General features: G+C 38.9%; 1 protein-coding gene across 3 annotated transcripts in view; it reads right to left on the bottom strand.

Annotated features, from left to right (window-relative positions):
- Positions 1-356: 356 nt before the first annotated feature.
- Positions 357-15,202, bottom strand: part of stag2b (STAG2 cohesin complex component b) — a 25,370-nt gene continuing 10,524 nt past the window's right edge. Inside the window, exons 4-34 of one of the 3 annotated variants that reach the window (XM_073812234.1) lie at positions 15,011-15,154; positions 14,772-14,868; positions 14,451-14,527; positions 14,101-14,305; positions 13,871-14,022; positions 12,219-12,292; positions 11,960-12,083; positions 11,768-11,866; positions 11,575-11,654; positions 11,359-11,466; positions 11,104-11,215; positions 10,796-10,913; positions 10,550-10,653; positions 10,373-10,465; positions 10,180-10,269; positions 9,864-10,067; positions 9,335-9,405; positions 9,138-9,225; positions 6,942-7,022; positions 6,751-6,843; positions 6,496-6,670; positions 4,820-4,959; positions 4,625-4,726; positions 4,353-4,501; positions 4,141-4,269; positions 3,700-3,905; positions 3,293-3,524; positions 3,088-3,201; positions 2,734-2,860; positions 2,495-2,647; positions 357-2,283 (exon numbers count right to left, since the gene is read on the bottom strand). In XM_073812234.1, the coding sequence (XP_073668335.1) occupies positions 2,525-2,647; positions 2,734-2,860; positions 3,088-3,201; positions 3,293-3,524; positions 3,700-3,905; positions 4,141-4,269; positions 4,353-4,501; positions 4,625-4,726; positions 4,820-4,959; positions 6,496-6,670; positions 6,751-6,843; positions 6,942-7,022; positions 9,138-9,225; positions 9,335-9,405; positions 9,864-10,067; positions 10,180-10,269; positions 10,373-10,465; positions 10,550-10,653; positions 10,796-10,913; positions 11,104-11,215; positions 11,359-11,466; positions 11,575-11,654; positions 11,768-11,866; positions 11,960-12,083; positions 12,219-12,292; positions 13,871-14,022; positions 14,101-14,305; positions 14,451-14,527; positions 14,772-14,868; positions 15,011-15,154 (3,711 nt within the window). In that variant the 3' untranslated portion in view covers positions 357-2,283; positions 2,495-2,524. Of the gene's footprint in view, positions 2,648-2,733; positions 2,861-3,087; positions 3,202-3,292; positions 3,525-3,699; positions 3,906-4,140; positions 4,270-4,352; positions 4,502-4,624; positions 4,727-4,819; positions 4,960-6,495; positions 6,671-6,750; positions 6,844-6,941; positions 7,023-9,137; positions 9,226-9,334; positions 9,406-9,863; positions 10,068-10,179; positions 10,270-10,372; positions 10,466-10,549; positions 10,654-10,795; positions 10,914-11,103; positions 11,216-11,358; positions 11,467-11,574; positions 11,655-11,767; positions 11,867-11,959; positions 12,084-12,218; positions 12,293-13,870; positions 14,023-14,100; positions 14,306-14,450; positions 14,528-14,771; positions 14,869-15,010; positions 15,155-15,202 lie in introns of all 3 variants that reach the window. The other 2 variants (XM_065266682.2, XM_065266681.2) reach the window with 2 other exon arrangements.

The raw sequence follows: 15,202 nt of genomic DNA, 5'->3' as shown, positions 1-15,202 counted from the left end.
TTGTTCTTATTTCGTATCCTCCTATGCAGCGCAGCTGTCCTTCACGCGTCGTTGGGCAGACCGGTCGGGGTATGACATCAAACTACCGCGAGACTTGTATGTCCTAAGGTGCTGCTCGAATTAATTTAGACAAAGAAACTCATCATCCTAATATCATAAATGTATATCGTTTTGTGCTTATGTAATTATCTACATCTTCCTTTAAAGGCTTTACACAAATCAGTTAAACCAACGAAATATTAAAATAACTTAGAACAGTCCTGGAAATGGTCTATCACAACAGATTAATGTTTCCATTCAAATATGATTATTTTGTTAGAATATACATTTGCAATTCAAGTAACACAACACAAAAATGATTTGTTTACTTTTATTTAAAAACTTACTGTCTCCAGACAGATACAAATCAGAAACATTACAGTGGATAACAGAGGACAGGAAACGGTTATGCATGAGTTTATATCTCTGAGCAGGGAAAGGTGATAATATGCTTAAATGTTAACAGAAAAAGCACTAGAAAATTAAGCTTTACGTTTAAATGCATGTATATTTACACAATCTATTCAGCAGTTTTAATGTAGTGGTGAGGAACAGAAGACAGTTTTGGCCCGAAGGCATTTACTTGCAAAATCTGTCTGCACACCTTCTTTTAAATAATTACACTCATGCCATTTCAGAATATATTCTTCCTTTTCTGATACCTTTCCAATGTACCTCACATACACTTTTAAACATGGAAGATTTCTGTTGGACAACCACCTTTTGTTTCTCATTTAAAAAACAAAATGTTTTAAGGCCAAGACAAGGAATGATTAAAAATGAAACCCCAGACAAATGTACATGTCTGTAATATAAATTAATGTATTAGTTAAGCTTCACAAAGCTGCCAAATTCAATGCTGTAACATTTATGATCTCTTAGGATGTTATGTTGTGTTACATATTGAATATTTCATATTGGGAAATAATTCTGTCCATGAATTTAAACCAAACTAATTTACAACAAGGAATAAGGCGAAAACAAAAAACTTTCAAGACTGAAAAAATCCAAACAATGCACACAATAAAAGAGGGAAAAATATAAAATATTTAAAAACTTTACTTGCTGCATGGCTACACACTTTCATCTTTAGACATGATGTTATACATTTCCAAAACCTTTCAACTCTTACTTGGAGTTTAAAAAAAACCTAAAAGCACAGTTATAAAATCAGCACCAATTTATATATTTATATATAACTTTGTTTAAATGTAGATGTCTACATAGCTCTAATTCAGGAGAAGAAAATCTCCATCAGACATACTACGCTAACTTCTGGTTTTATCAGACACAACACAATGGCACTACTGGAGAGATTTCTTCTTGATCATAAGATTTTAGAGGGGTCAAGCGAGCAGATATTCTTTGGATAGGCCTTGTGACTCAGTGGAAGAATTAAAGTCTTTCTGTGCATCTCCACAGAGTGACTGGGAGCCTAAGTGCCTGGATTTACTAGAGCAGTTGGCACGAACAATGATTTTGATGGTGCAACAAAAGCAACAGGGACACTGAATGGTTAAAGTATTTAGCATACACCAATCACTGATCATGTCGCTAAAATCACCCAAATCTTTACACATGCACCACGTGCACTAACAAATCTGGCTCAGTGTGTTTAAGCTTTATATTGTATGTCATGATTTTTAAGATAGGACGAAAGGGAAACTAAATACTAAATATAAAGACATGGAGGTTCTCCTCCATTTCACATATTAGATAAGAAGAATAAAATATATCAATACTCACTATGATGAGCAAAAACCTGCTTATAAATTACTACTTTACACCAGATTACTCACTATTACAAAAGGGCTATACATAACAAAGTTGTCTTTAAGTTAAAAAAGATGCATTCACCCCAGTTTCAAGAAATACCACAACTCTAAGAGATCTCACATATGTTTCTTCAAACATAATGACGTTAAGCTGTGAAATAATTATGCATATATAAATATACATATATATAATTATTTCGCAGTTATTTATATAACATACTCTTGTATGGCTAAGGACAGTCAGAGATTTCATGCTGTTCAGTATCTACCCATCATGGAAAGCCCAAAGACTTTGAATTGCTCCGTTTTCCTTTCTGTTTTAGCAAGTGTCAATGGTAAAAGCCGATTTGGATGCCAATCGCTCCATTGAATTTAATTCTCTTTAGAGAATCAATCTGAATTCACACAAAATGTCTCTTCTCTTCACACTCCTCCAATTCTAATCTTAAAACATGGGCACTCCCAGGACCTACAAGAGAAAATGTTCAAATTCAGTTCAGTGTTTAAGGTTACTTATAAGATGTTTAAATTTAATCATCAGTCCAGATGGGTCTGATTAGAAGTATTATGCTCTCCCTCTCTCTCTCTCTCTCTCTCTTTCTATTTTCTTTAGCACAAGGGCAATTCAACTATGTGAAATCACTCCTGCTAGTGCCATCTAGTGGTGGTCTCTCTTTCACCTCCTTATAGGTGGAGTGAACGAGTCCCTATTACCGCTGAAAAGCATCATAACCCAGGAAATGAGTGCTTCTTACAGACTCATCCATAATGGAGGATGGGTCGAAAAAGTCGGGCTTCAGTTCTGATCGCTCTCGTCGATTCTTCGATGGGGGCTACGAGATTCAAAAAAGGAGATAAGTTGAGTATTATGTTTAATATACATAAGTATAGCTATAGTTAAATGCCATAAGTCAATTACCAGATCAATATCCATGGTGTCAAAGTCCATCCCTTCATTGAGATCCTCGATCCGGCCTTCTGATGACATCATGACATCTTCCACAATGGGCTCTTCATCATCTTCCATTAGGCCCGTCCCTCGTCGACTGCAAGCAAACACGGTGGTTATGCAATCGTAAACAATGACACAATGCTGTGTTGTGTGTATATTAAATGCTAAGTATTTCTTCAAACTGAGAAATGCAGTTTCCTTTATAATTATTTTAGAAAATAGCTAATTTTTGATAATGTGATTCAACACAAATTAATTCATCAATTGTTATTAAAAAAATACTAAGAAGAAAAAGGCTACATTTTAACTGGGCTCTCTTACATGGCATGCTGAAGGTTGGTCCTTAATTTGGCGTAGTTCATAACTCTCTCCTGATGCTGCCTGGCCACCTCCTCTTGCTGCTGTCTCTGTGCTAGCATCCAAGTGACTTGTGTGCTGTAAAACAATAACACCAAACCTCACTAGATCCCTTCAATTCTTACCAAACCACAAGCTTACCAGCTCACTGGAATATTGATCCGCTTACTTGTAGTCCATGGGTGTCTGGTGATGTTGTGGCTGTGGAGTGGGAGGGTGCGAATGCTGCTGCTGCTGATCAGGAGTCATGGTGTACACACCCATGTAGCTCTCTTCGTGCCGCAGGCGTTTGGGTTCTCTCATGATGGTGGACGTGAGGTGAGGTGATGGCATCATGACCGGCGTCTGCATGCTCTGCTCACGGTTCATCCACATCTCAGTGCTGCTACTGCTGCTCTCCTCTGTGTCAGGACGGCAAGAACAGAAACGCAAAGAGATCAGCCAAAGCCACAAAATAAGCATTGGTGGGCGAAACCAAACTTTATACAGCAGCTTGATTCTGATTGGTTGGTGGTCGAGGTTTGTTACTCAAATGGTTTCAATAACAATATTCATTGTAAAAGTGATAATTATTACCTTCAGGTACTTTTCTCTTGCTAGTGGCAGGCTTAGCCTTTTTGCTCCTGACAGAGGAGCTGCGACTGCTGATGCCACTGATCACGGACATGGTGTCATCATCACCCCCTGCCTGCAGTGAGTTCCTATAGGAGATGAGCGGCAGCCAGCAGTCCTCCCTCTGCAGGGCCATCTGAAATGTCATGAAGCGCTCCAAATACATGTGCCTTTACACAAAGAGGGGAGAGAGAACCAGAATTACATAAAGCAAACTCACATGGAGATATTTACAGGAGAATATGCTTTAAGTATAACCTCACGGGTATTAAAATTGTATCCACCATACATATTATGCCTTAAAATACTATTTACTGCAGTTAAGTAGGTTAGGACACTTATATTGTGGATATAGGCATTCAAAAATATAAAAAAAATAGGAAAAACTATTAAATGGTTGCTTACACGGTCCGCTTGTCCTGACGCATGAGTTTGGATGAGAACTCGCTGAGAATGTCCAAAAATGCCAGGTTGAGGGGAGGATATCCCTCACCTTGAGGATTCGGCTCTTTAAAGGCAAACTCGATACCATCCCTTAAGACACAGAGAAATGTGTTAAATAAGCACACTGTGTAATACCACATACAACCAGTTTTTCTAAGCATAAAGTGACTTACTTGTGTAACATGGCGATGGCCTCTCTGGTCTTGACCTGATCCAGGCCGAAGGTCAGAGAGAAACGGCGAGCGAGCTCTTTAATGCCACAAAAAGCCGAGGCTGAACGGTCAAAGCTGGGACCCAGATCTGATAGCATTTCATTGAATAGCTACACACACCAAAAGAAAAAGATGGATATTTATTGTTTTCATGCAAGATAGTTGGCAAGCTGACAGAACACAGATGAGAAAAGAGAAATCTTATGCAAACTTTACAATGTATTAAAACTGACCTGCTGTAAGCTCAAAATGAGGGTCTTGGCACACTGGATTTTGTCGATCTGTCTCGTCTTACTCATTGTTTCCTTGATGATATCACCATAGTCATTGTAATACTAGAAAAGAAAACAAAATGATCTTTTCAGAGAGATCTGTGGATGCTTATACATTAGAAACCCTAAGAAGAGTTCAAGAATGAAGATGCTTACCCTCATATACTGCTTAAATATATCTGCACCAGTGTTCATCTCAACCACATTGTAAATAATGAGTTTGCAGTACGCCGCCAAAAGGTTTCGCCTCTTGTGCAAAGCTTCGATTTTTCCTGCTTCATCATCCTGCTGTCCATCTGCTCAATAACAAACCAAAAAGAAAGTTAGTTAAATAATACAGAAAGGGATATTACACTTTAACATTCAGTTTTTACTTTAAAGCAGTGACTCTGTCAGTTTTAACTGTGTTTTCTAGTTTTCTGTATATTTAGTTCAATCTTAACAGTTTACAACTGCTAAATTAAATTTCTATGAACAATGTCATATGTTTTAAAGGAAAACACCACAGTTTTTTAAATATTTTACTATGCAACCATACTTACTCGTGTAACTACTCATGTAACAGTCTTTAAATAGAGAAAACATGGAAGTGTTTGGTGGCTTCTAAATTCATGCCTGTTTGGATCCTAAGGAATTAATGGGGCTAAGCTAAATGCTAACACACTCATGACACGCTGTACAAATATTAAGTACATGCATTGAATAAAGATAGGTATGTACTTATTTGAGGTAAGAACATAGTAAAATATTAAAAAACTGTGGTGTTTTCCTTTAACAACAATATATATATTTAATGTTTCTCTTTAACACTGTTAAAGGGATAGTTCACACAAAAATGAAATTCTGTCTGAATAATGAAGCAGAAAACAGAAACACAATTGACTTCTAGTACTATGGAAGTCAATGGTGCTGAAAAACAGTTTGGTTACTAATGTTTCTAAAAATTAGGGCTGTCTTAATTGCAATTAATCACATAATCATTTGTTTTTGCAAAAAATAAATAAATGAATAAATAAATAAATAAATAATATATATATATTAATTTAATATTTTATACTATATATACACATAAAAATATATATATACAAATAAAACAATTACTTAAGTTTATACTTGTATGTGTTTATATACATAATAATCACACACACACACACACACACACACACACACACACACACACACACACACACACACACACACACACACATATATATTATGCAACACAAAACTTAAGCAATTAATCTTTTGACAGCCCTACTCAAAATATCTTCCTTTGTGTTCAGCAGAACTAAAAAATTAAAAAGGTGAGTAAACAATAACAGAATTTTCATTTTTGGGTGTACTATCCCTTTAAATGTCACTGTCTAGTGGCTTTGTCAAGCTTCCAAAAAGTTACAGATTTAAAACAAATAACAAAAAAAAATGTTTTAATCAAATTTTCAAAAGTCTTGAAAATGCATTTTACTTTAGTTTGAGTTAATCCAGTGTAAGCTTTTACTTTCATTTTACTTTTATAGTTGAAAACGTTCTCAATAATAACTGGCTGGCATTAAAAGAGCACACCTCTGACCTCTAGTGGTTACTTTGAAACACTGCTTTACAGCACATTAGGCAACTACAAGCTGTTACGTCCAAACAACTCTCATTTTAAACCTCTCAACCAATTTCAACACAATTAAGTGGTGCTATAAGCTTCAATCTTTTTAAATCAATTAAACACTTCAATCAAATTGCCTTTGCGTTCCCATTCAACATTAAACAGCCATGGGAATCAAATCCATTCAATAAAGCCTGTTAGCACCGACTAAAAGTGATTAGCAGTGATAGACCACCTGTGCTGTTGTTGTCTTCATCCTGGTCAATAAATACGTGGTCCAGAATGAAACTGAGAAGCTCGGACTGCAGAGACGCATCGGGTGTGTACACTAGGGGCTCTAGGGCTTCTCTACCACCTGCCATTATCTGATGACTGAAGATCATCAGCAGATCACAGAGGATGGTAAAGGCCTGTGAAAGAACACACAGTCAGGTATGGCCGGTTTCAGAAATGCAGTTTGCAGTTTAAGGCTGGCTTCGGCGATACAGACCTGTTCTTTGACGGCAGTGTTGACGCTTGTTAGGTAACGCAGGCACATGAGACAAAATGCCCTCATTTGCTTCCTCAAAGTCAACATATCCTCCTATAGAGAACAAATGCCTTGTTGACATTCAACAAACCACAGCAAATAGAAAAAACGAAGAGATACAAATGGAAGATACAGGTGAACAAGGGAGCTACCTTTTTAGAAGTCCCCTCGGAGACCTTCGCTAAGTGCCAGAGAATGACGTAATGTGTGCATTGCAGAGCGTGGATGACAATCTGAAACAGATGGGTAATGTTATTAAACAAGAACAGCAAACATTAACGTAAAAACAATTTGGTAAAGTTAAAGAAGTAATTTCTGTGCCACTCGCTGCAAGAATCCAAACAAAACTTTGAAACAATGTCTGCATTTAAACAAGTTTAAAAACACTCCACCTTTGATTAATTGATTCGACACTAAAAGCCAAAGTATGGTCAACTTCTTACGCATACAAAAGGGTCCACGTACAGTGCGTGTTAGTGTTGGTCGATATGCCCCATTTTGAGATCGTCCTATCGTCAGTCTGTGAGATCACCGATACAAGATAGTATCGGGGGGCGGGGCAGTAGTTTACTCATTTATTTATTTGTTAATTTTTACTTATTTATGACAAGTCACTTGATTGGTGGACAAACTCAACAAATTCGCTGGTTTTAACCCTCTGCGTGCCTAACATCCTCTCTAGTGCAAGAAAATGTCAGAGCTGCACGTATTACAAGTTCAGGTGGTAGGCGGAGTCCATGCCACGCGCATTCAGGTCCGAGATGCGCGCATTGAGTCCACGTGTGTGCGAAAAGGAATCCATGCGAATTAAAAGCCAACTATCGTCATGAAAGCCTGCTATCAGCGATATCAACGATCGTCGATACACGATACTAGTGCATGTGATGCAATTTTCGTCATCAGAGAGTGCACGCGTACTGTACGCACACTGCCAGATTTTTGCAACCCTGCATACATTTTACATTGCGCATGTGCCTACCAGAGAATGCATTTTTTTGCAGTGCTAATGCGTCAAATGTCTGTGTACACGTACCAATCAAATAAACGGTTTTGCATGGCTGCGCGTACGTATGCGTAAACATAAAAAAACAGATCATACTCTGGGCTTAAGATAGTTTTGCGCCCCAAACTCATAACCTAATATTTGTTACCAATAACGAGCGAATAATAATTCTGCGTGTTGCTGTTAGTGGCACATATCCACTTAAAGGGATAGTTCGGGCAAAAACGATATTAAACCCATGATTTACTCACCCCCAAGCTGTCCGAGCTGCATATGTCCATCGTTTTTCAGACAAACACATTTTCGGATATTTTAGAAAATATTTTAGATCTTTCTGTTGATTAAATGTAATGTTACGGGGTCCAGCATTAGTCCACGACCTTCAAGTCCAAAAAAGTGCATCCATCCTTCACAAATTAAATCCAAACGGATCCAGGATGATAAATAAAGGTCTTCTGTGGGTAATCCGTGCGGTGTTGTTGTAGAAATATCCATATTTAAAATGTTATTAACGTAACTAACTTCCTTCCGGTAACGCCGCCATCATGGAATCATCCGCATTCAGGATGAGAGCTTATGCAGCGTACATAGTTTCTCTGCTGCTGCACTGTCCCCCCGCCCTCCGAATTTGTCATACGTCACTAAGAAAAGTGCGTACACTACGCTAATACTCTCTCCTGAGTCTAAGATGGCGGCGCTACCGGAAGGTAGTAAATTACGTTAATAACATTTTAAATATGGATATTTCTACAACAACACCGCGCGGATTACCCTCAGAAGACCTTTGTTTATCATCCTGGAGCCGTTTGGATTTAATTTGTGAAGGATGGACGCACTTTTTTTGGACTTGAAGGTCGTGGACTATTGCTGGACCCCGTAACATTACATTTAATCAACTGAAAGATCTAAAACATTTTATAAAATATCCGAAAATGTGTTTGTCTGAAAAACGATGGACATATGCAACTCGGACAGCTTGGGGGTGAGTAAATCATGGGTTTAATATCGTTTTTGGCCGAACTATCCCTTTAAAGGAATAGCTGCCCCAAAAATTGAAATTCTGTCATCATTTACTCAAACTCATGTTGTTACAAACCTATAAACACAAAGGAAGATATTTGTAATGAAGCAGGAAACAGAAGCACCATTGACTTCCATAGTAGGAAAAAATACTACCATAGAAGTCAATGGCGCTCAAAACGGTTGGTCACAAACAATGCTCAAAATATCTTCTTTTGTGTTCAGGAAATTAATACAGGTTTATAAAAACATGAGGGTGAGAAAATGACAGAATTTTCATTTTGGGGACCCATTAAAGAAATCTTCATATGCACATCCCACATACCTGCTCGGGCATGTCACCGTTTTCAATACCAGTGTTTAGTAACTTGTAATTGCTGGTAAAGATATCCCATTTAGACAGGTCATGAGCACTGTAGCATAAAAAGAGGAGGTGGGGTTAGAACAAGAAGTCAATGACATCACTCACATGTACATTAGAAACCTATACCATCTATAAGAAGGCAACACTGAAACACTTACTTGTGGAAAGCAGTGATCCTCTTCAGTGTGGACAGAACTTGGTAAGCATCATCTTCATCTGTTTCTTCACCCTGTAAGGACAGAAGCGCGATATGAAGCAACTGCAACATTGTGAGCTCTACTATATTGCAAAGGCATCAACAGAAAGTTATTTTGAGTTCATTATCAGTGTGCAATGAACTAGGAATGTGAAAAACTATCTTCACATGTCGACTTCAAAAAGCTCAATCAGCACATTCTTCATGTGTTGTTCTCCACCATTCCCTATTTTTTCTCCCTTTATTTATTTATCTTTAATCCTGTCCTGTCCCTGTACTAGGTGTATTTTTCTTTACTATTTTGATAATGTGTTTGATGTAATTAAAATGTAATAATTGTCAAGGCTGTTTGAATATGATAAACGGACATGTTAAAAACCAATATCATACTGTTTGTATGCTGTTTTGTGATTCAAAATATAAAGTAAAAAAGCTCAATCAGCTCTGTTTGTTTTGCAGAACTTCCGCCCAGTGCCGTCTGTTGTTCTCACCTCCTGCAGGAAGTCCTCCAGAAGCCTGTTAAACTTGTCCACTAATTCATCCAGGAGCTGGCTGCGGGCGATATCCACCCGATTAAAGATGGTGAACTCCTCGTTGCAGAGCGAGTGGTAGGTTTTGGAGCAGGCCTCCAGCACATCCGTGTCTGTGTGCTTCTCCACAATCTCTCTGATTTGTCTTAACAATGAATCCAGGTGCTGCCATAGAAAACAACAACTTTCTACACAATCGCTCTATTGCAAATAAACAGCATTCACATGCTAAACCACACAACAGGTGTACGCTTTTTAAATGAGGTGTGGTACAGACCTTTTCCAAACGGCCTGTGGTGTAGATCTCCAGATCAAAGAACTGGGGAAGCTGGAGCAGGTTTGTCAATTTCTCGGCATCAACAGAATACTGAAAAAGAAATTGCACTATATTTATATATACACACAAAAAAAGTACAACATAGAGAAAGGCAAATTAAGTCATGGTAAATTAGTAAGGATCAGTGTTTCACCTTTGCAAGTAAAGCTGGCAGTGCTATCGCAAAGATCTCTGTCATCCTCGTCCGGTCATCAAGCTGAGTTTTCTTCTCCTTTGCCGTCAGAACCTAAAATAAGATCCAGTGACAATTAGGAACGGTGTCATTACAGACCCATCACTGTGTGTGTGTGTGTATGATGGGAGGTCTTACCCTCTTGCCCGTGCCTCTGCCCACTGGCGGATGGCACTCTGCAGCCTGACGGATGGTGCACAGCATGATCTCTATGAGAGCCGTCTCCTGCCTGTCTGTCAGAGCTGGAAAACACCAATGCACACAAGTAAATAACTCATTCCTTCTGGTGCAAAGAAAAACAACTTTCACATTTGTGAACGAGATGCACGTTTTACTACATATTTTGCACGTGAGAAGATCTTTATAATTGTGATGCGCTCACACCTTCCTCTCCAGGAAGTGGCTCATCCAGAAGTAGACTGATCATGCACTCCCAGTCCTTCAAGATCTCTGCTGCACAATCCCACATGCTGTCCACTAGGTAGGCAGCATGCTCGTGAAGCTGAGGAAAAGAGCATATCAATTTACTTTAGGTAATCTCAGCCTTCACTCAGAATGTGTTGACAAAATATGTACTTCACTTTAAATCCTTTAATAAGTCGAAAGGTAAAGAAACTTTACCTTTAGCAGAAAACTGCTCTGATTTAATACTCATGCATTAACAGAGGGGATTAACATTGTCGGTAGCTCACCTCGCTTTCCAGGAAGAAAAAGACAGTGGTTTTGATAAGATTGGCATTCACACTCTGTCTGCCTCGTCTCTTGGGCATGCTGTCGTCCTCTGGGTCTCGATGACTAAACAGTCTGTCAACGAAATAAAAAATGGCCAGTTATCCAATTCAATAAGAATTTAAAAGACTCCTTAAATTTCTCCATCTAGACATACGCTTGCATTCATCAGCAAGGGTTAATTTCCAACTTCATAGGAAAAAGACATGAACACTCACTTCTTAAAGAGAAACTCTCCCGCTGCCACAGCGACAGGTCGGTGGGCCGAGTACACTAGATGGTACACACTTTCACAGTCCTCTGCAGTCAATACTTCATCGCTGCTACTGTAATAGACAACAACAGCAGCACATGAGCATAGTCTAGCTAGCATAGATAACTATAGCTAGCGGTACTTTTAGCAGAAACATGTTTAGGGTCTGTTTAATACGTACTGTAAAACCAACGTGAGCAGTTTTATTGCTTGAACTGCAACGTCATATTCCTTGTCCAGCGTCATGGACACAATGCGGTCCTGAAAGGAACAAAACACCATACTGACATTTAAAACAACTGACTTGGAAGCTCACAAACTGCTTTCGAGGACATATTTCTGGGATGAGTAGGTGCTCCAGATGGTTCTCTCACCTTGAAGCGGCTGGTGAAGAGCTCCAGCTTGGCATTGAGCTCACGGTTATAGTACAGACCCTGCAGTGCCGTCAGACACTTGAGACGCACCTCACCTTGCTGAGAAAAAGAGAGACATTTACAGGTTAAGGAATGTGGCATGGATAAATCACATAGGAAAACAACAACGGGGGAAAATTACTGAATCCTCACCTTGTCATGCATGGTCCAGCCCACATATTTAAGATAACTGTCATTAAGAAAAGCATCGCTGTACATTTTCATCCACACACCAATCTCCTCAATGCAGATCGCCCGGATCTCTGCTATCGCATCGCTGAGGAAGACATAAGAAGTAGTTTATTAATCCACCTATGTTTTATCCCACTAGGTTATATCTGTGTTATTTATTTGATTGGTAACTGAAGAGGAGGTTGTACGGTTATAAAGTCAGCTTTTTGTAAGTGCATACCGATATCGATGAACAAAGACACCCTTGAAAATGGCGTTCATCATGTTTTCAATTTCATCCTGATTTTCTTGTAACTGTAAAGGAAAAAAATAAAAGCATTTTAAATAAAAGTTTTTGTTTACATAATATATTTGTGTTTACTGTGTATAATAATTATGTATATATAAATACACACATACATGTATAATTTTAAGAAAACTAATATATTTATATAATAAATATTTATATATATTATAAATTATATATATAAATATAAACAAAAACTTTTATTCTGCAAATGATTTGTCATGCTAATCGTGAGGCAGCACTAAAAGCAACGCACTGATACATTTTAAATATATAAGTGCAAGCTGTTTAGTTAAGGCAGCTCAAACTAGCATTTTAGTTTTGGACTAAACTTAAAGCAACACCAAAGAGTTTTGGCTCTTTGCTCCCCCTATAGGTTAGAAGCGTAATTGTCCATTACCCACTGTCATAAATACTGAGGCATAGCTGGCTCTGATTGGATTGTAGGTCTGCCGTAAAGCAAGTTTTTGTAGTATTCACTCGGACTACAGGACCACTACCCGACGTTTGGAAACTTCTTTAGTGCGGTTTTGGCCGATAGAGGGCTGCAAAGCGAATGTGAAAGTGCTGTTCACCCTGTTTAGAGTGGATGAACGACTGAAACTGTTTTGGAAGCGTTATTTTAAGGTAAAAAAAACTCTTTGGTGTTGCTTTAAGTCCTGTCTGGGAAACCGCCCCACTGTGTATTGAAAACAAGTCATAAAAACATAATAGCGCATGTTATGAAATGCATCTACTCTAGCACTTCACAATAGAAGTCTACTGGGCAATAGTTGTATGCATTACCATTCAGACTCCCATTGTAAATATGTTTTTGTACAAGTTTGGTTTTGTCTGTGAAACCCAAGCACGAACTGAAAATAATCCAGTGCAAAAAAAGCATGCCACAGATGCTGCCGATTCGGCTTAAGTTGTATTTAATCTGCAAAAACTCAACTAATGTGTTTGTCCACATGGTTTAATTCAATTGTTTTAAGACATTAGTAAACCCTATCTCTCGCTCTACTCTTTCTCTCTCACACACAAACACAGATGGCATCACAGCAGGGCGTGTTATTACATAACTCAGTTCATTTACAGTGCCAGTTAAACACAGCACTGTCACTTGCGGCCATTCACAACTCTGCCTGACCTGATAACACAAAAACCCTTTTTCAACATGACCTTTTTCTAAATGACTTATTCCATTTACAGTCAGCTTGTAGTAAAAGAAAATCAGTTCAGTTTAAAAGTGTTTGCTTGTTTTGTGGCTTCTGGCCAGCGGGGGCGTAGCTGTTTTGTAATAAAAGCAGCAAACACTGCCGTGACCTGGCAGTCGCACGCAAACAGACGTGAGACTCCACAAGGAAGAGACCTGAATAATCGAAAAATTCATTTAACTCCGCCCCGTCAGCTTCGATAGCAAGAAACGTAGCGAGTTGCTCTAGTACTAAAAACATCTTCAAGTTAAACAGACATTTTATATGCATCAGCACTCCACGATAGACTTTGTTCTGTCAGCCTGGCTTTAACAAGTAGTTAACAGCATGCGCCCATAATTGTTTCTGGTCTCTACACTCGCTCTCTGAATCTCAGAGGATGCTCACCTCCTTGCGTTTCTGAAGGAGAAGCTCTAGCCTGTCGTTGGCCCTCTTGCCGATCATCTTGTTCCTCTCCGCCTCATACTGCCGCTGAGTGTTGTCCATGTTGATGCTGAGGTTCAATGCTACATTCACGAGGGCCGTCATCAGCTTCATGGCTACATGGACATCATCAGATATTAAAAACAAGACTAACAAAAAAAAGTTACAGATACTACTGGTAGACCGGTTCTGACCTGCCAGTGTGCTAGTGTGTCTGAAAGCTCGGACTTGAGAGTCAGAGAGACCGGTGAGTAGCGAGATGACCGTGTCCATCATGTACTCGTCATAGATGATGCTGTACTGACACTGTCGTACCAGCACACCGATGAACTCGCAAAAACTAGACTTGAACTTCTTCCACTGTGGACCGGCCATGGTGAGCGGGTAATCTCCACTGTCCTGAAATAACAACAGTCATAGTTAGTTTTAGACATACCTAAATGTGTTATTAAACGTTAGTGCCATCTCTACAAGATTCTATGAGCAAAGACAATGTGAAAATTGTGTAGATCACATATGGAAGATGTCATGTACAAAGTTTTACCTCATCAAACTCTTCAGTCATCTTCCGGATGATCTCGGAGTTCTGCATGTTCCGAAACATCTCACTCGTGATAATGCCTGCAAAAAATTCCCAAGATTTAGGAGAGAATAAGATTTCAATCACTCCATATTAACAAAACAATCAGCAAAAGATGAATAAATCTACATAATCCAAAAAAGCTACTCAAATAAGTGAAGACAACATTTATAACAAGATAACAACAGATTGAAATGCTTTTATTTTTCATCACATCCACAGCCCTGTAATTTTATTATCCATTTATGAGCTCAAACCAGACCCCAAGAGAAACGACATTTAAACCTTTGCAGCCAGAGCACTGGATGAAGAAATTGATCAAATCGAGGAGCGCAACATCTCTATCGTGTTTATAGGCCTCGATCCAGTCGTCAACGACCGACTGCAAAAAGAACGCAGAAAAGGTCAAAATCAGCTTGAGTACACAGCAGTCTGTCTGCATATTCCCCTTGCCAAAACCCAGCTTCTCCAGAAGTCACAAACCCACATTAGAGAATTTAATGAGTAGCAAGAGAGACACTGACCTGCATGGCACTCTTGCCCAGCCTGACCACTTCGAAAAGCATGACATTTTCCATGCCATTCTCCTGGTGATGTCCGTTCATGCGCCCGGCTCCTTTCGCCACTCCTTTGCCCTTCTCTCCAGGGCCCTTCTTACCTTTCCTCGCCTGAAATATAGTCACAGTGAACAGGTCATAAATAAGGGATTGAATCAC

Source organism: Paramisgurnus dabryanus, chromosome 16, assembly GCF_030506205.2.
Source record: "Paramisgurnus dabryanus chromosome 16, PD_genome_1.1, whole genome shotgun sequence".
NCBI classification, from domain to species: Eukaryota; Metazoa; Chordata; class Actinopteri; order Cypriniformes; family Cobitidae; genus Paramisgurnus; species Paramisgurnus dabryanus.
The sequence above is the reverse complement of the archived record's forward strand: the minus strand, read 5'-3'. Positions and strand labels throughout refer to the sequence as shown.